Source organism: Chiloscyllium plagiosum, chromosome 34, assembly GCF_004010195.1.
Source record: "Chiloscyllium plagiosum isolate BGI_BamShark_2017 chromosome 34, ASM401019v2, whole genome shotgun sequence".
Lineage (NCBI taxonomy): Eukaryota > Metazoa > Chordata > Chondrichthyes > Orectolobiformes > Hemiscylliidae > Chiloscyllium > Chiloscyllium plagiosum.
The window spans coordinates 21,605,656-21,626,719 of NC_057743.1; the positions used below are offsets into that span (position 1 = coordinate 21,605,656).

At 43.8% G+C, this 21,064-nt stretch overlaps 1 protein-coding gene across 3 annotated transcripts in view; it reads left to right on the plus strand.

Annotated features, from left to right (window-relative positions):
* The first annotated feature begins 10,996 nt into the window (after positions 1-10,996).
* Positions 10,997-21,064, plus strand: part of c1qtnf12 (C1q and TNF related 12) — a 96,020-nt gene continuing 85,952 nt past the window's right edge. Inside the window, exon 1 of one of the 3 annotated variants that reach the window (XM_043675814.1) lies at positions 10,997-12,493. In XM_043675814.1, coding sequence (XP_043531749.1) covers positions 12,350-12,493 — 144 coding nt within the window. In that variant the 5' untranslated portion in view covers positions 10,997-12,349. The remainder of the gene's footprint in view (positions 12,494-21,064) is intronic. The other 2 variants (XM_043675813.1, XM_043675815.1) reach the window with 2 other exon arrangements.

Sequence of the window (21,064 nt, forward strand, 5' to 3'; positions counted from 1 at the left end):
TTTCAGTGGTGACAAGAGAAAAGCACACGCTTAAAGAAATTTGCTCACAACGGTTGTCTTTGAGTTGGGGTAAGCCTTTCTTGCATCATGCTGTTATTTGGAAAGCTTGACTCATTCAATGCTGCTGTCACAGACTGGGCCCACTCTGTGAAAAGAATGCTTTTTTTTTCGGGCAAATGACATTGGGTCAGATGAAAAGCAACGAGTAATTCTCCTGACAGCTTGTGAACCACAGCTTTTTCAGTTATTAGGAGCCTAACTGTCTCTGAGGAACCAGATGCTGAAACCTTTCAAGAGTTGACGGATTTAGTTACGGAATCTTACAACCCCAATCCTTCTCTAATTCTGAGATGTTATCAGTTTTACTCAGCAATTCAAGATCCAGGGGAACCTCTATCAGGATTTTTAACTTGGTTAAGACAACTGGCAGAGACATGTGACTTTGGTTTAACCCTTAACGAGATGCTGAGAGACCGTTTAGTATGTGGGATGAATGATGTAACCATGCAAAAGCACCTACCAGCTGAAGCCCAACTGGACCTCAAACAAGCACTACAACTGGCTTTATTATTGGAAAATGTGGCAAATGGAGCATATAAATTGCAGATTATTCTGATGGAAGGGAACACACTCACCAGTCCAACTGAGCTTGTGAAGCACCGCTTGAGTGAAGACAATTGCATGGTCTCACTCAGGACATATCCTGAGCAGTGGGATTCTAGGTCAGACCACAACAAAACCCCAAAATAAAGCCAAGCCTCGGCCAAACGGTTAAAATGTTCTTCAGGATGCTGGCTGGCAAGCCGTTGTAGTTGCTGCTGGTATGTGGACCCAAGACAGCAAAAGAGTCCCACTAGGCCTGAAGGAGTAAGAGAGCTCATAGGCTGGTATCCAGGAGAGTGCACACCCTGGAAAGCCCACCGATATCTGGCTTGGAACAGTTAAATTGCTTTGCAACATCTAAATCAGGTAGTCTAGGGACTACCAAAGGAGGCAAGGCCAACTTGCATACTGACTAGGAAGCAATTCCAGGATTCCATAGGCCTGCCCAGTGCCATTTCTCTTAAGGGCAGGAATAGAGGCAGAAATCAGAAGGCTGGAAAGCAAAGTTTGCAGAATGGGCAGCACTGGTTGTACCAATTGTGAAGCCCAAAGTGTCGGTTCATTTCTGTTTGCCTTTTTAAACAAACGGTAATCTGCTTTTCATGGCTGGGAAGGGGTTTTGTCCTTCATGAAGCTGGACATGAGACATGTATACTTCCAATTGTGGTTAGATAAGGATTTCCAGAAGTAATTACAATTAATATCCATAAGGGTTTGTACCAATATACGAGACTGGCATTTGGGTAGCATCAACCTGTGTAATTTTTCAGCAGATGATGGAAATCATTTTACAAGGTCTGTCCCAGGACGCCATTTATCTAGACATCATGTTAATTACAGGGAAGACCAATACAGAGCACTTAGAGAACTTGGACATAGTTCTCAGATGTTTCTCCCAGATGGGCATATGCCTTAAAAGGGACAAATGTGTGTTCCAGGCACCCCAAGTAACCCACTTTGGCTACAGAGCTGACAAGACTGGGTTACACCCATTAAAAGATAGTGAGTGCAGTCAAAGGTGCCACAACAATACTGGAACTTAGGTCTTTCCTTAGGCTAGTGAATTATCCTAGAAAGTTCTTTTTTAACCTGGCCTCCATCCTGACATCTTTGCATCAACTCTTAAAAAAACGAGTCAGTCTTGGAAATGGTCATATAGCCAAGCCCCATAGCTTTCAGGGAAGTTAAGAAACAGCTATCACTCTCTAAGGTGCCAGCACACTACGATCACAAGTGAGATCTGGTATTGACATGTAATGCCTCCCCATATGGCTCGGCGTAATATGAGCTCATAGGTGGCACAATGGAGAGGAACACCCAATAGCATATGCATCCAGGGCTTTTGCTAATGCAGAGTGTAAATACGCCCAGGTGAAAGTGAGGACTGCAGATGCTGGAGATCAGCTGAAAAATGTGTTGCTGGAAAAGCGCAGCAGGTCAGGCAGCATCCAAGGAGCAGGAGAATTGACGTTTCAGGCATAAGCCCTTCTTCAGGAATGAGGAGGGTGTGCCAAGCAGGCTAAGATAAAAGGTAGGGAGGAGGGACTTGGGGGAGGGGCATTGGGAATGCGATAGGTGGAAAGAGGTTAAGGTGAGGGTGATAGGCCGGAGAGGGGGTGGGGGCAGAGAGGTTGGGAAGAAGATTGCAGGTCAAGAAGGCGGTGCTGAGTCTGAGGGTTGGGACTGAGATAAGGTGGGGGGAGGGAAATGAGGAAGCTGGAGAAATCTGCATTCATCCCTTGTGGTTGGAGGGTTCCTAGGTGGAAGATGAAGCGCTCTTCCTCCAGGTGCCCATGGCTTCAGGCCAAATTCAGCGGTGCAAGTTGGAACACTGTCTGGGAGGTCAAGTAGTAAATGTGGACACATTGAGCCACCCCCCCACTGGCAGGTACACCACTAGTGGTACCACTGCTGGAAGAGTCTGTAATGTTTTTAAATTTCCTGGACTTGCTTCCAGTCACAGCTGACAATATCAGACTTTGGATGCAGAAAGATCCAAAACTGAAACAGCTCATGGTGATGGGAGAATCTACCAGGCTCATCCAGGGGTTTCTAAAGTAAGATGCTGGCGAGATGTTATGTCTGGTGGCCAAGATTGGATGTAGACATAGCTCTGTTCTAGGAGCAGTGCCCATACTGACAAGGGCAAAAATTACCACCTACTGAATTCATGGGAATGGCCAGGTAAACCCTGGACTCAGTTACACGTTGATTGCGTAGGTCCGCTCATGAGCTCTTTGTTCTTAATCATTGTGGACACCCACTCAAAATGGCTAGATGAATGTAGAGTTCATTCGTCAAACACTAGGATGGCGAGAGAAAAACTGTGGGCATCTTTTGCGATACATGGTCTCTCTTAAGTGTTACTCACAAATATTGGGCCATTGTTTGCTAGCAGAGAATTTCATAAAGTCAAATGGTATTCAACATATAAAGACAGCTCCAATGGTCTGGCAGGTAGCGCAGTCCAAACTTTGAAGGTAGATTTAAAGAAACAGCCTACAGCTTCACTAGATACCAAACTGTCTCAGTTCCTATTTGATTATGGGACCACTCCTCATGCAACTACAGGAATAGCTCCAGTAGTGTTGCTAATGAGGAGAAAACTCACACCAAGTTAAATCTGATCTTCCCGGACCTGGGAGGGGGAGGGTGAAATGGCACCTGGAACACTAATGCTGGACACAAGACTCAGATAAGTGAAAGAGACAGTTAACTTCAGGGGTTGATGTTTGGTGTAGGAACCACTGGAATGACCCTTTGAGGCAAGAGGCAAGGTCCACACAAGGTCAGATTCAGTGATGTATAACATTTGGGTAGGGGTGAGTGTCCTGAATGGCACGTGGACCGTACAATGGCTGCAAATGCATAAACAGTGCAGGAGCAAAACGTGCCCAGCTCCTCCTCGGTATTTTCAACGGTTCCGGAACCTGTGGGTTCTCCCTCTCCATCAATCGTTGAAGATACCTCAGAATCTGAGATGGACACGATGGATGTTGATGTCTTTGCCACCTGAAGAAAAGAATGCATTTCCAGGTGCAGGAGGTGTTACACACCGTCCATATCAGGGGCAGAGTTGGAGGAACCTGACCGGTGATAAAACACCCCAGTGGGAGCTAAAGAAAAAAGAACTGGCCCATGTCCTCAGATTCAGAGGGGATGGATGTAGTGATTGTAGTAAGGTCAGTCAGAATATGACTTCTCTGGTTGGGGCTGTTAATCCAAATAGGGAGCCCTGGCTGACATAAGAACAGGAGTGTCAGACATCATGTTCACTCTGGGAGCTGGATCAGTGTCTAGGACTCTTCATTTGTGTCAGGGGACTGACTCTGAGCTGGCTGCCCACCTCCAGTGTGTGCTGCTGCGGTTAGTTTCTGTGTCTTTTTGAGGGAAACCTGATTCCTGAACTGGCTGATCTACTCAGCCAGCCTTCCTTTTTTATTGAGGATTGATTTCTAAATGGCCTGATTTACACAGTCAACGTGTTTTGGTGTGATTCAGTTCTCATTAGGGAACTGCTGTTTCACTGGTTGGTTACAGCCCTGTGTATTACTCTTTCTCTTTTACTTTGAGAAAAGGAAAATGTTGATTTTGTGGCAGAGCTTAGCCCTTGCATTCTAGTTTTCTTTGCTCTGAATGTGTTTTCACCTTTTTAATGTTTGGACTGAGCCCTTGTGAGAAAGTCCATTTTTCCAGATGAGCTCTTCCTGTGTGGGTAGGGCTGGCCCTTTGTGGGTGACTAGGCTTTTGTAAAGACTGAACACCTATGTGTGTGTGTGTGTGTGCTGGGTCTGAGCAATTGTTGCATCCTGGAGTGGACTCTGCCTTCAGGAGTGGACCAAACCCCTGTGAGTAAACTGCAGCTCCACAATGTACTCTGTTCCTGTGGATGGGCCTGGTTCTCTATGGATGGGCCAGGCCTTTATAGAGACTGAACACCTCTGTGTGTGTGCTGTGGGGTGTGCATTTGCTGCCTGTTGGAGTAGACTCTGCCTTGGTACTAGAAACTGTGTATTATGAGGATTTTGTGAATTCTATTAATGCATGTGGGTTTTGTAATTAATTGTGTTTGAGTGCGGGCCAGAGTGCAGTAGTCAGTACGTGGGGTGGCTGGGAGCTGGAGGGTTGGTGACCGGCCTGGGGGAAAATGCGCTGGGGGCGGAGGTCTGTTAGTATGCAGGGTGGTTGGGGTCTAGGCAGATGACAGCGTGCCCATAGGAAAGCTTGTCAGGGGAGGGGCAGCCAGTACGCGGGGCTGGAAGGTCGATGACCAGCCTGGAGGAAAGCAGACCGAGAGGACCCTGTCCATACGCAGGGTGGGTGGTGGGGCCCAGCAACTAATAGCATCGTCGCAGAAAAGCTGCTAGAGGGCAGGCTGGTCAGTATGTGGGGAAGCTGAGCTAGGCGGCCGATGGCTGCCCCAAGGAAGGCTGACCAGGGGAGGACTGGTCAGTGCGCAGGGAGGCTGGGAGCCGGACAGTCGATGGCCGGTCCATAGGAGTGCTGGCCAGGAGAAAGGGCCTGTCAGTACACAGGGCAGCTGGGTGCAGCAAGGCCAACAGCCCGACTGGTCAGGGGTGGTTTGGTTAGTACGCGGGGTGACCGGGAGCCGGTGATCGACATCCGTCCCGGAGGGAAGTGGGCCTGGGGAGGATCAGTCAGTACGCAGGGCACCCGGAGACCGGAAGGCCAACTGTCCTGCAATAAGGTTCGCCAAGGACAGTCTGATCAGTATATGGTGTGGACGGGTGTCAGGTGTCTTTTGTATAGCTATATTGTGTCTGTGTTCTATGCACTGTTTCTAATTCGATTGCACTGTCTTGGCTGTGTTTGTTACTGTTATCTTTGTGATGAAGGGAAATGGGATTTGAGGTTTGTCCTCATCTCTCTGAAAACTGGTTGAACGATGGGGTTTGGCTTTGTTGCCCCTTCCCCTGTATATAATGGGTTTTTTTGTGAACTGATACTTTCTGTTTATTGTTAACTATGTTTTGTACTATTTCATAAAATAAATAAAAAAAATAACAGGAGTGTCACATAACCTATTCACTCTGAGAGCTGGCTCTGAGAGAGCTGGATCAATGTCAAGGACTCTCCATGTATAAATAAAGGGTGACTTGGTGATGGGATACCAGCCTCGATGGAGTTATTTCAGTTTCCTCCTCAAAAGGTGTTACCACACAGGACACAAAATGCCATTTTCAATATTTTGAACATTTAAGACTCATTGTTTTGTTCTCAAATGTGTTTATGTCATATTTAATGTTTGTAGGATGGTACTGATTTAGATAAGTCAAAAAGCTTGATTCAAATTTTTGATGTAATTATAGCGTCATAGAGATGTACAGCATGGAAACAGACCCTTCGGTCCAACCCGACCATGCTGACCAGATATCCCAACCCAATCTAGTCCCACCTGCCAGCACCCACCCATATCCCTCCAAACCCTTTCTATTCATATAACCATCCAAATGCCTCTTAAATGTTGCAATTGTACCAGCCTCCACCACTTCCTCTGGCAGCTCATTCCATATCCGTATCACCCTCTGCATGAAAAAGTTGCCCCTTAGGTCTCTTTTATATCTTTCCCCTCTCACCCTAAACCTATGCCCACTAGTTCAGGACTCGCTGATCCCAGGGAAAAGACTTTGCCTATTTACCCTATCCATGCCCCTCATAATTTTGTAAACAGGTTGCACGGTCAAAAGGATCAATAACCTTTAAAGATAATGACCCAAAACTCATGTGACCTTATAATTTCACCAGTTGAAATTGTGCCTTGCATTGGCCTCGGCTAAATGCTATCTGCTGGCATCTAAACTAATAGCGGGCATCTGCACCCACACTGAGGTGGGAAACTGTGACACATAATCAAAGACCCTTCCCATCTGGATTATAATCTCTTTGATCCTCTTTCTTCTGGCAGAAGATATAAAAGTTTAAACACGAGCACCAACAAATTCAAGAACAGCTTCTGCCCGGCTGTTATTAGACTTCGGAATGAACCTTTCAAATTTAATATTGACCTCATTCTTTGCGGGCTTTCTCTGCAGCCGTAACATTACATTCCTCGCTCTGTTTTATTACCCATATGCACTTTGTGTGATGTTATCTGCCTGTACTGGACACAAAACGTTTTACTGTATGTAGGTACATATGTCAATGATAAATCAAATCAAATTAAATCAAAAAGTCTGTTGGCAAGGGATTGAGAGGGAAGGAGATCCCAACCATTTATTTGAGTGACTTGGCCATAGACCTCTGTCTGAACCTCCAAGATGAAGCCCAAAATGTCATTCAACTAACCCTTTACTACTGGAAGTACTGGACAGATGTGGTAGGCAGGGATAGAGAAACTCCCAGTATGTGAAATCCTTATTTTTAACCCAACCCGCTTTGGGAACTACTTTGTTTTGAGTGAGCAGAGATATTTTCTTATGGGATCTGTGTAATCTGCTTCTCCAGTGCTGGCCTGATGACTAACATTCTAGCTGTCAATAAGGTAGTACTCCACGTTTGACCACATCCTACATATTGAGAAAGGTTAACAATTAAATTGCAGAGCTACTGACTTCTTTTATGAGTATAAATTACTAGACGTAACAATTGTACCAAAATACGAGAGTTTACTGAACACCAAATGGTTGTTCAGAAAAGGGGAGGTTAGTCTTAACTTAATAGAAAGCCTGCTGGACACCAAATAGAGAAGATATTAGTCAATAAATGTGAAGTCATACACCAATGGGTGTCAGTCAATGTCGAGTTGTAAGATGACGGTCATACTTGAGTATTTTAATTGAATCCTTTGACAAAAGCCCCAGATGTAAAGGTAAATATAAAGCAGTGGGTGTGGTATTTTTAGTTTCTCAAAACATTTTTGACAAAACAACATAGAGGAAATTGCCCATGGAATTCAGGGTAACCTGGCAAAACCTTTTCAGCCAGGGAAGCTGTGATCTCATAGAGAAAAGCAAGATTTCCTAATTTGCAATTTAATTAAACTATCTGGGGCAAATCTTTCACATGGAGAGAGATCAACCTATTAAATAGTAATCCAAGAGGACAGAGACAGAGACCAGAGGAAATTAGATAAGGTAAAGGAAGGCTTTAGGATTTAACTGCATGACTGAGTTTAGTTAAATCAGATAACTTTGCACATCTGTAACATTATTGCGATCTTGTGAGCAGAGGTCATCGCTGTGACCTGAATGGAATCCTCATGCCAAGGATGAAGGGGGCCTATCCTGAAAGGCAGCCTGTGACTCTGGAACAACAAAGGTGGTCTTGTTGAGAGAATGACCAAGCGGTCCTTCTGTCAGTCGGTAAGGCCTGAGCCAAGGTCCAGTATCCCCATGCTGACATTCCTGTGCCTGGAGGTTCCCAGGGTTCCACATGGCTCAAACCTTAGTCTGCCATACCAGTCACTGCTGGCCAGGGCAATACTCAAGTTGGAATTTCCACAACACTGCATGGCTACCACTATCTGCATGGCATCGTGGAACCAGAGCTGCAGCAATGCACTGCTGCATGGAACACAGGAACCTAGTGCAAAAGTGTCATTTGAAATACTGGAACCAGGATGACAGTGCCATGAGATCTGGGATGCTGGAACCCAGGGAAAGAGAACACTGACATGTGGAACCCAGGGGCAGGACCCTACTGCATTTTACATCAGGTTTGTCCAGTGGTTGAAGGTGGATTTTGGGAATTTGGATGTGCAGAATTGGCAGCCTACTCAAAGAATCATTCAGCACGAGGGTGGGGGCGATTTGGCCCTTTCTTGTCTGTGCAGGCATATATTCTTATGAATGGGACAACTTCCCCTTTGGAGTACGTATCCAATTTACTAAATCTGCTTTCAGCCTTTATTCATGCAGTTCCTTCCAGATGGTGACCACTCAGTGAAAGGATCACTCCTCTTCAGTCGAACGGATTTCAACCATCGTGCTCTGACGAAAGGTCACTTGACCCAAACATTAATTCTAAATCCTCTCGACAGATAGTGCCAGACCTGCTGAGCTTTTCCAGCAATTGCCGTTTTTATTTCAATCACTGTCCCCCCACACCCCGTCTTTGGAGCATTTCAATAGTTGATTAAAATATATCCAGTAGTTTATTAATACTGTTCTCGTTTACAGTGTAATTATTGCTCTGGCTACAGGTCTGGCTGTGCAGAATGTCAGGCAGCATCCGAGGAGCAGGAAAATGGACGTTTTGGGCAAAAGTACTTCATCAGGAAAATTTTCTGGTGAAGGGCTTTTGCCCGAAACGTCGATTTTCCTGTTCCTGGGATGCTGCCTGACCTGCTGTGCTTTTCCAGCACCACACTAATCTAGACTCTGATCTCCAGCATCTGCAGTACTCACTTTCGCCTGTACAGAATGTGCCGTGTACACTTTGAATGTGTTAATATTTAACCTGCAGATGGCAGTGCTTGCTAAACTTTCGGTCTTCCCACCGCGTGGTTCCACCCATTTGTTTCTGACAGGATGTCTTTTCAACAAATATGCATCAGTCATCTTCCTTCGCAACGATAAAACTAAGCTTTAAATCGGTAAACAGACCGGACCATCCTTCAACGTGCAAGTATTGAAAGACTCAACATCCACGTTACGTTTCTAATCTTTTAGCCATTCGTTACAGAGAATATCTAAATAAATTGGCGACTGCCAACAACGTGGCGCCTATAGATAGGGCGGTAGCAATAAATTTAGTGTTCGTCGTTACAGAGTGCTTTTTTATCACCTGTCTTTATGAATAAGCCGCAGAGAGCCAGTCCCTGGAGAACTGCCGTCCATACAAAACACACATACACGCAATTCACTGCCTGTAAAACGGAGCCCTGGATTCTGATGTGCTTCATAAAATGTCCTGTAAAAATTCTTCGAGGGGTTAGGAGAAATAAATATCCATTCCCAGGTTGTCTCTCTTGGAATGTGGCTGCTGACTTCGAAAGGCACGATGTCGGCTTTTAAATGTTCGGGGGGAATTCATAATTTGCATGTTGTTGTCGAGATTTTGTAAAACGTGCTTATCGCTAAGATTCTCATTGATTCCTCCAATTTAATATTCCCACTCTCCAGAGTCCAATACAGTATTATATTGGAGGAAGGGGGTCGGCGGTGTGTCTACTCCTTTGGAACTTGACAACGTAGCACAGTGCATTTACATAGCGCCTTTTGGTATAGTAAAACCACGTAGGCGGTAAAATTGGCAGTTGTCTGGTTTTCGGAGGTTGCAGTCAACCTGTCGAACATCCTTAAAGACCAGAGCTACAGAAACATTTTTTTCGTATTTTAATGTATTCCACGATTGATTGACCAATGTCAATTCCTGATGAAGGGCTTATGTCCGATTCTCCTGCTCCTCGGATTCTGCCTGACTTGCTGTGCTTTTCCAGCGCCACACTCTCGACTCTTATCTCCGGCACCTGCAGTCCTCACTTTCTCCCAATGTCAATACAGTGAAGTTTGTTAACACAACAACGTCCTGCAAATGTTAGAAATCTGAATCAAAACTGAAAATACCATAATATTCAGCTGGTCATGCAGCTCCTGAAAGAGAGGTACAATTCACAGTTCAGCTTTTGTGCATTTGACTATTACTGGGGAGGACGCGGGAGGGAGGTAGTGGTGTTGGAATAGAGAATACATCAAATATTTGCAAGAAATGGGGCAAGAGGAGGATTGAAGGTTAGTGGGCAAACACGATTAATTGATCAAAAGGACAGTAATGTGGAGATTGTGGTGTCATGGCATTGTTGCTGGTCCAGTATTTATTAAAAAAATAAATCAATTTAAAAATGCAGCTAAACAGCCGGAAGGAGCAGGTGTGGGTTGCGGATGCTGAGAAAGCTGGTAAGACCTGGAAAGGAGACCAACCTTTTGTTAATTACCTTATCCAGACACTGCTAACATGTATCCTGCACTCAGTTGCTTATTCTGCAGTGAACTAGATGTCTAGAGACTTGGGTTATAAGTACCATAGACAGTGAGCTGTCTATACCCTGCATAATTGGTTTTATACACAGACTGGATTGTAAGGTTACACTTTGTGGTGCATGCACATTGTGCACGTGGTTTCATTTTCACTGCACACTCCACTTTCAACAAAACTCTTGGCTGTGTTTCCCCAGTCGCTGGACACTGAATGCTGGTGCCTGTAGAATTACCTCGCAAGATGTCATTATGGTAATACAGCCACATGCGAGTACAGACAGTTCCAGCGCACTCCATGTCTTTGTTAAAATGTAATTGGCACAACGGGCAACAATTAACACTCCTGAATTATGCATTTTTGATTTTGGACGTAATAATGCATTTGAGGAATTGTGTTTAATTGGTTGCACTACAAATGTAATTGGCACAATGGCCAGCAAATAACACGTCAGTTCTGCATTTTTGTTTATTAATGCATTTGAAAAAATATTTTAATTAGTTTCGCTGCATGTTTATACACTGCCAATGGAGTCTTGGATTAAACTTGGAATCCGCCTCAACCAATTCATATCTATTAACATAATTAAAAATTCCATCAGATTTTTAAAACCTATGTTCCACGAGTATTAATAATTGAAACATTGTCCCATTTCAAAGCATTTTAAACATCTGGATATATTAAAGAGTGCATGTTTGATGCAACCGAAATCTTGCATATAAATAATTTGTCATGGGGAATCTCTTATTTGATGTTACAAAAAAAAGCGGTCATGAAATTGGAAAACTTTGCAAGATGTTTGGAGAGAACACCTCGCCAGCCGCCTTAGTATGCAAATCAAAATGAGGGAAACATCATATTTATCTGGCGCAATCCCAGCGTGGGGCGATCATTTGCTAATTCTCTGATATTCAAAAGAGATGGAAAGACCACACGCCATTCCGAACAGCCTCCTCCCACGGAAGGCGGTGGGAAAAGCTGAGAAACCGCTGGGTCCCTGGAGGGAAACGTTCGCCTTTTTCCCCTGGAGAGCTGACAATGGTTTAATGGATGGAACAGGATTGCAGTGACTGGGGGGGGTGGCGAGAGCGTTCACTTGGCCTCTGCTCTTCCGCTGCCTCCTTAAAGAGAAGGAAAGGCATTTGAGGGAAGAGCCTGTCGGAGGTGTTGACGTCTTGAGAGCGCTGTCATTCCCCAGACGTGACACTCAATGGTCAGCTTTCATTTTTCGCCAGGCGGATTATCATTTTAAACATCAGCCCGTCCTTGCAGCATCACTTTTCCTTTTGGGTGGTGGGTCGGAGTTGGAAGGTGTATAAAGTGAGGGGAAAGAGAGGAGGGGAAGAGTTATTGTCGAGTCTCCCAGGCGCTGTGCTGTGCAGCAAGGAGGGAGAGGCACTAGCGGCTGTGTGAGTGGACGGCAGAGTGCCCCCAATGGGTTAACTGGGTGCCGGGGGCAGTCAGCAGAGAGTGAGGACACACTGCGAGAGCGACAGTGTTTACTGGCGGGAGACTGACTGACCACAGCAGCAGCGGCCGCTCACCATGTGAAAACAACTGGACACTCAAACACTTGCTGTGATCCAGAGATTTCACCTCCACTCTGAAACTCCCACTCCCCCACCCCCTCATCTGTTGGGGGGGGGAGGAATTCTTTTCCTTTTGGAACTGGAAAGGATTCATCTGATGTCGCCTCTTCACCCACGTGTCAGGAGGGCTCGCTGCTGAACCGTGTCTCTTTATCCAGCCCCTTGCCCAAAAGAAAAACAAAACGCTCACTGTGTGTTTCCGAGGCCGATCTGCTTGGACGATGAAAGGCAGCAGACTGGCCATCGTGACTGTCCTCCTGTGGCATCAGCTAGCCCTCTGCAGGCAGGCGGTGGCTAAGAGAGCGCTGAGGATAAACCAACGCACCGAACCCTACAACAGCACCCTGCAGACCAACAGCGACGAGGTGAGTGAGTCAGTCCCAGGCGCCGCTCCCTCCTCTCCTCCGGCTGCTTGGCACTTCGTTTCCTTTTCCTCTCCCTGTCGTTTCCCCCGGGTGGGGCTGGGGGACACTGCTGAGCCCATCAGTGTCCCTGTGCTCAATGCTGGCTCTGCATTCCGGCTTCTCGACCGAGGGCAGGCGTCATTTCCAGCTTCAAAAGAGGAAGAAATAAAGAAAATGTAAATACCAGCGGGTTTAGGTGTCAAGCATAAACAGCCTCCCACACCCTTCTTTCAGCAAGTGCTCGACTTGGAGAGAGTGCAATGTGACCGCCCCAGGGCTGAGAGGGTCAGTGTCATAAGGGACAACTAAGGGCCTGTTTGATTTGATGGAGTAAGGTGAATGCAGATTATCAGACACAGCAAGGAACAGAGGAAAATGCTCGGCCCCACTCATCAGGGAAGTGCTGAAATCTATCTTTGGGAAAGTCTTATTCATGCACTTAGACAAGCGCAGTACAGTTAGCACAAGTTTTACAAATCTGGTTTGACAAATACATTCGAGGTTTTTATTTCCCAAGAATGCAACAAGAGAGATAAATAAAGTGGAACTGGCAGGTGTTTTATGCTTGGATTTTTAAATAATAAGGTGCCTCGTAATAGCCAAGACAAGCTCCTGAATTTGGGGCTGATACATTCTTAGGAATAGTGTTTTGGTTAACAGACAGGAAGCAGAGAGGAGAGGTAAGTGAAGCATTTTCAAGTATACAGACTTTGACTAATTGGGTGCTGCAAGGATTAGTTCTGAGCTATTTACAATCTACATTAATGAAGAAATAGAGAGTAATATATCCATGTTGCTGATGGTATGATGCTATGTGATGATGCAAGCTGTGATGAGGACTCAGAGAAGCTGCAAAGCGATTTAGATGGGTTGAGTGAGTAGGCTCCAAGGTGGCAGATAGAATATAACACGAAGTGTGCAATGATTCACTTTGGTCATAGTCATAGAGATGTACAGCACAATTGTACTAGCTTCCACCACTTCCTCTGGCAGCTCATTCCATACATGCAAATAGAAAAGCAAAATTTTATTTTAAAAGACATGAAGATGGTAAATGTTACTGTTCGGAGAGACTTGGGTGTACTCGTACAAGGAATACAGAAAGTTAGAGTGTAAATGAAGCAAGCAGTTAGCAAAATAAGTGACATCTTAGTCTTTATTGCAAAAGAACTGGAGTAGAGGAATAAAGGAGCCTTTATATAGGGGTTTAGTGAGACCACTCCTGGAGTATTGTGTGCAGTTTTGGTCTTCATTTTTAAGGAAAGATATACTTCACTGGAACAAAGATCACTTATCACTAAGGGGTAGATATTGACTGCAGCAGATCCGAACATCAAGAGTTGCTTACAACAGGCAGGTGACCCAGTGTTGATTGAGTCAAAATCCTTTTTGCAATGTTCTTGTGCCACTTTCAGGATATGGGTGCTTTGTAGTTTTTCAAAGGGTATTAGATTGTAACTTTGTGGCAGGGTATGGAGAGAAAGCAGGAACATAAGATTCCTTTCTAAAATACAATCTTCAACATCCAGAATTACACATCTTTTAGATATATCAAAACAATATAGATTCTTTTAACAAAATAGCATAATTTTGAAGATGTTAAATTGCCTGAGGCATATAAGCTGGATCACTTAGATTGGTCCATGGGATAAGAGCATTATCCTTTGATGAGAAGCTTAGCAAAATTGGGAAAAAAAGTTGGGTCCATATTCTCTGGAATTTATAAGAATGGGAGGTGTTTTCAGCAAAACCTTCAAAATTATGAACAAACTTGAAAGGTTGGTTTCCAAGACTTTGTTTCTTCTGGCTAGAGAATCTAAAACTCAGGATACAGCCTCACGGTAAGGGGTCGATCATTTCAGGTTGAAACAAGGAGTAAATCCACTAAAAGAGCTATGACTCTGCAGCATTCCCAATCCCAGAGTGTTCTGGATGCACTATAGTTGAATATATTTATGGCTGAGATAGACAGATTCTTGCTGTTTCAGAGAATGAGGAGCTAGTGGCAAGATGGAGTCGAAGCTTAAGATCAGCTTTGGTTGTGCTGAATGGTGAAAGAGGCTTGGCAGACTGTATGTTCTTCCCTGGCTCTTATTTCTTTAATTATTGTAAGAGCTGGAAACATAAGGGGTAGATATTGACTGCAGCAGATCCGAACATCAAGAATTGCTTACGACAGGCAGGTGACCCAGTGTTGATTGAATCAAAATCCTTTTGCAATGTTCTTGTGCCACTTTCAGGATATGGGTGCTTTGTAGTTTTTCAAAGGGTATTAGATTGTAACTTTGTGGCAGGGTATGGAGAGAAAGCAGGAACATAGGATTCCTTTCTAAAATACAATCTTCAACATCCAGAATTACATATCTTTTAGATATATCAAAACAATATAGATTCTTTTAACAAAATTGCATAATTTTGAAGATGTTAAATTGCCTGAGGCATATAAGCTGGATGCACATACGTTCTCTTAAGTAATAGACCTTTACATGAGAGAAGGCCATGGCATCTTTACTTGTTGGGAATAAAGGGGTTGAACTCTTCGTATTTCCACTAGTGATGAACTATAACCTCTCTAGTTTGAATTGCCTGGGACCATATCATTTCTGGATTTGAGGTTTTTCTGGATTCTAGAATGATGTTAGAATGTCAAACCACAATTATTTGAACTGGAAAACATCATAAATCTAAATATTTATATAAAACATTATAAAGAGCCAGTAAAAGCTGTACGTTTCCATTCTTAACTTGTGCTAACCTGATACAAGTGAGTTGTATGGTTCTGCTTAAAAAGTTTCCAGTCAGCATGTGCTTCCGAATAATACATTTCTGCACAGGAGAGATTACAATATATCAGCGTAATCAGGGCAGAAGCAGCCTTTCTAACACAAAAAGAATCAGAAATTTCAAACCTAAGTGAGTTTTATCCCAAACCACCTACAAACATTTACAGTGGTTAAGAATTCAGTTCTATCTAAAACCAAGCCCCATCCACAAAACTGACTCACTCCTCAGATCATAATTGCAGGATTTCACTGAGTGTATTCGTTGAGGCAGGCATGTTTGAAATAGATTTTTCATCCAGAAATTACTTAATTTACAGAGGAACTGACTAGTTCATACCAGTGAAAGTATTAAATGGCTAATTATAGCTCTTTTTAAGTCACTCTCAGTGATTTAAAGTCAGGTTACTCACAGGTGGGTGGATTGACTTAAAGTGTTAGTCTTGTGTGATAAAACCATTTTCATTTGGATTAATCAAACATTAATGTGCATTTATATTTAAGGCAGTCAAACTTCCCAAGCCTTTCTACAGGATTGTTATCAAACAAAATTTGACACTTGGTTGCATAAGGAGATAATTTTCAGATGGTCAAAGTGATAATTTTTAAGGAGTGTCTTCACAGAAAAAAAAGTTTTGGAGAGGTATTGGGAGGAAATTCCAGAGCTTAGGGCCTAAGCAACTGGGAGCTCAGCCATTAAAGAATTTGACAAGAACAAAAGTTCTAAAGTTGAGGCCATGATTAATAGCAAATGAATATTACTCGTTGAGAATGACAGTGATTGATGAATGGAACTTAGAATCTCTGCAGTGTGGAAGCCCATTGAGTCCACCCTGCCCCTCTGAAAAGCATCCCACGCAGACACACTTCCCTATCCTAACCCTGTAACCCCGCATTTCCCATGGCTAACCCACCTAGACTGCACATTCCTTTATACTATGGGCAATTTAGCATGGCCAGTCCACCTGACCTGAACGTCTTCGGACAGTGGGATGAAACCAGAACACCAGGAGGAAACCCACGCAGACACGGGGAGAATGTGCAAACTCCACACACATATAGCCATCCAAGGGTGGAATCGAATCTGGGTCCCTGGCACTGTGAGGTAGCAGTGCTAACCACAGGGCCACTGTGCCACCCCATGCTGTCCCCATTTGATGTGGCTTAGGAAGTGGGAAACATCATTTATGGAAGGTGAAAGATGGGAAGCCAGTCAGGAGAGCATTGAGATAATTAAATTCAGAGGGAGCAAAGGCATGGATGAGAGTTCCGTCAGCAGGTGAGCTGAGACAGATGTGTGGTTGGGTGATGTTACACAGTTGGGAATGGGCAGTGTCAGTGATGGTGGAGATGTGCAGTCAGAAACGCATCTCTGAATCAAATGACGGTTGCGAACCATGATTCTGCCTCACGCTGCTGCCAGGGAGAGGGCTGGTGTCAGGAGCTGTGATGAGAGTTTATGGCAGGTTATCATTCCTAATTGCATCAGAGAATATTTTTAGTAGAAAGGGAAAGAAACATGTACAACCACAAGCATCACTGCAATTATACTGACTCAAGGCAGTTGGGAAGCCTGATGGCTCAGTGGTTAACGCTGCCGCCTCACAGTACCAGGGACCTGGGTTCAATTCCAGCCTCAGGCAACGGTCTGTGTGGAGTTGCACATTCTCCCCGCATCTGCATGGGTTTCCTCCGGGTGTTCTGATTTCCTCCCGCTGTCCAAAGGTGAGCAGGTTAGACATATTGGCCATGCTAAATTGCCCATTAATGCTAAATTAGTGTGCAGGGATGTGCAGGCCGTGTGGGTTAGCCATGGGAAATGCAGTGTTACAGGGATAGTGAGGTGATATGCTGTTCAGAGGGTTGGTGTGGATTTGATGGGCTGAATGGCCTGCTTCTACATTGTAGGGATTCGATCTATGAAAACATTTGTGACAATAAAAAACAAATAATACCTTGGCATACACCCCAACCATCATGTTGTGAAGATACTGTGGGGTGGGGAGTTGAGTTGGCAGCGAGGACTGAGTGTTAGCTCTAAGGAGACTACCCTTCCCAATTCTTGGTCTTTGATCAGACTCTGATGGAAATACCCTCTCCAACTCCGGAAGCTCACAAGCAGCCCCCTGTTGGGTTCTCTTTTCAGGCTTCCCACATGGTGAGCCCTCTGCCTACCAATGGGTGAATACCAGTGGTGATGAGATGGTCAGTTGATGATAATGCTGGGAGGTTGACCCCAGGCCTTCCTGTCCTGGACTTAATTGGGACAGAGACGGGAAGGGGCCAGAGTCCACTGTGCCAAACTGACCACAGGAAAGGGCATTGGTTTCAATTACCCATTATACACAAAGTAGAAACTCTATCCCAAAGGTTGCAAGTGGTAATAATTTACTAAAGCTTTGGGAGAATACCAAGTAAGGTTTTGATTCGTGTTGATTGAAGGATGACACTTGAAGAGCCTCAAGATTTGACACCTTTATGACCAACTCAGAGATGACAGTGGGAAGACAAAACCCCAAATCCAGTGAAAAACACTGTGATTTGTCTACTGAGGAGCAGGGTAAACAGACAGAGCAAACAAATGCATGACTCTCAGAAGAAAATAGTCTTCCAAAGAAAAGAACTCCAGGACAAAGCATTGATCAGTCACTGGATCAGTCTAATTTCTGGGCCTATTTGTAATTTCACAGAGCAACAGAGATACAGAGCTCGCAATAATCTAATGTAATTTTAGGTCGATAGATTTTAGCATCTGCAGTTTACCTTGTATCTATTTTGGAATCTCAGAATTGGTGAAAAAGGAGGCAGTTTGGTCCACCGTTTCTGGACTGGCTCTCTGAACATTTTGACAGCATGCAGGTCATTGTAGTTGTTTCCATTTAAATAACCATCCAGTGTCCTTTTAAATATCTCATTGAACCTGCCTTCAACACTTTCAAGGCTGAAATTCCAGATCCTAACTATTCGCTGTGTGAGGCAAAAAGAATTCCTTTACAAAATCACATCAAGTTACAGGGCCAATATTTCCAAGCATTCACTTCCAAAATTCCAGTTGCAACGAGAAACCAAGGCACAGATCAGTTTGTTGCCCTGGAACCTGAGAGGAATTGGGATGTGGAGCATCCTGTAGGAAACAAGGTGAGAAAGGGGTTTCCTGTTTGTGCGATAGTATCATCCAACTTGAATGGGAGTTTGTGTTGCCAATCTCTTCAGATCATATACTCTGATGTGCCTTGGTAGCAAAATATTAATTTAGCCTTTTTAGAAGAAATGTATTAGTCAGCTCTTGGGTCTGGTAATCTTCTCCATTCTTCAATAGCTACCAGTAGGCATTCAGGCGTCTGGTCAGGCCTGATATCTGGCTTCATTTCTCGATGCAAGGCTTTTTCTGACACTGAGCTTACATAGAAGATGTTCTGCACCAAAATTTGGTTGGAACTTTAGAGGTAGAGGGTGATTTGAATGTACTATTCCTGTCAGGACAAAGAATTGCGAAGGAAATCAGAAAATAAAGTGAATTAAGCTAATAATGGCGCAGACGAAAACTAAGCATTACAACATACAGTTCACTTGACCACTCTCCACCCTTCTCACAGTTCCACTGGTCTCTTGGAATGAAAAGAATTTCTTGGCAGGGGGTAATGGGTTGGGATGACAAAGTACTGTCAAATGGTACTGCAAATGTTAATAGTCCAGTCATCACATGTCCTTCAGCAACAGCATGTTGTTTCAAACCATATCATTAAGTGAGGAGTTTGCACGTAATGTGAGTCACATGTTCACGGAGTTGCTTTGTCTAAATGACCTTGTAAGAGAAGAAGAATCTGGAAATAAATCTTGTTTTTATCTAGTTTTTTGACAAAGCGAAGCTGACATTTACAGCTCTATTGCCAAACAAAATTAGATAAAGCTTGTAACTTTAGAACCATCCAAAGCAGCATTCATGCACGCTAACCAATCTCAACATGCTGCCACAGCTAAACCATGTGGTTGCAGGATGATAATTCATATAAACAACTGCAGATTATGTATTCACGATAACCACAGCACCTGAATGTTTAAGAACATGGTATTTATATCTAGGACTTTAGACTAACTGGTTCCCCAGAAATGAGTACAGTATCACTCCATCTCTTTTTTTTTGGTTTCAAGTCTAAGATAACCAACTATTACTCATCACATCTTTCTGAAATCCCCTACAGCCAGTGGACCTCTCCTCCTCTTCTGCTTTGGTGAACAATCCTGTTCTCCTGGCTCAATAACTTGCTCGTGTGGTTCTGTGCCTGGGCTGGTGCCAAGTGGTTGACCATCTTTTGGTTTGGCATGTTAAGACAATTTGTGGCTTGATCTGGGTCACTGATTGGGTGGATGAGGCATTTTGGCAAGCGTGTCTTCTGGGGAGAGACTCTCATATGTTTCCAGCTGTTTACAGATGTGCTCAATGAGATTATTCGCCTGGCCTGCTGTTTTTCCATTGTCTGGTTTATTACTTGTGCCCAGATGCTTCCTTCTGCATCCACTCCATGCTTGTGCCACTTTGCAAGGCACATCTGTGAAGCACACTATGCCGATCTTGGAGACCTTGGTGTGAGAATGTCTTGGAGTATGGTCTCCATTCTAGCTATGGTTTTGCAATGTTGCTTCAATGTGCCCATTGTGTATCCAGTGAGTATCCTTCTGGCTATGTGCACCTCCTTGTAGATGCTCATTGCTGTTGTAGGCTGTTCTGCAGAGATGTCATGAGTCAAGACTGAAAAGTGCAACTGTCGATTTCCTCTGTGTTAACTTTCTACTCTTTTTCTGACTGGAATAATCATGGCACATTGAATTATTTTGTCATAAATATGTACTGTTTGGAATTTGGGAATTCACATGACATTAAATTAGGAAAATTTGTCTGCACCAATTGATGAGTCATTAGCGGACCTTTTAAAGTTTATGTTCATCCCTAAAATGTTGGTAGTTTGTCAATCATTGGATATTTTCTTCCTTAGTAATAGCCTGTAGGTTCCCTATGACACAAGATTTTTTTCATGTGACAACAACACTTTAAAGGAGATCAGTTGAGGTGGATCACCTAATTTGTGTTCACAAGGAAGATAGATTTGAGAACTAGATATGGATACCTATTTTTGATTACCTATCCACTGAGTACAAATTTGTTTCGAAAATTGTTCTGTCTCGTAGGTGTGATGTTGATCCAGAAATTTTTGACACTCGCTATTTTAATTGACGACCATTCGTCTTGCATGACTGAACATCAAAATGGGATAAAGATTGAATCAAACCTTGAACAGAGGGATGAAGAATGGAGGGTGCTTTATCTAGATTGCTTCAGTAACTGGTGTCTTTGCCAGGCCATGTTTGAACTGTTACTAGCTTTTTCTGATCGATGGACGTTCTAAATTAAGGGGGTCAGAGTTTTGTGATATTTATTGCTTTTAAACTTTTTTGAAGAACTGTTGGGAAATCATATTTATTATAATCTGGTGAAATCCCTATTTTCTGTTGCTTCTATAATCTTGTTACATGAGTTATGTTATTATATCAGTATGTCAGTGTGAGGGAGTTTTGTCAGTGGGGGATGATTGTGTCAGTGTGAGGTCAGTGTGCGGTAGTTGTGTCAGTGGGGGGAGTGATTGTGTCAGTGTGGAGTAGTTTTATCAGTGGGAGGGTGATTGTGTCAATGTGGGATAGCTGTGTCAGTGGGGGTGATTGTGTTAGTGTGAGGTAGTTGTGTCAGTGGGGGATA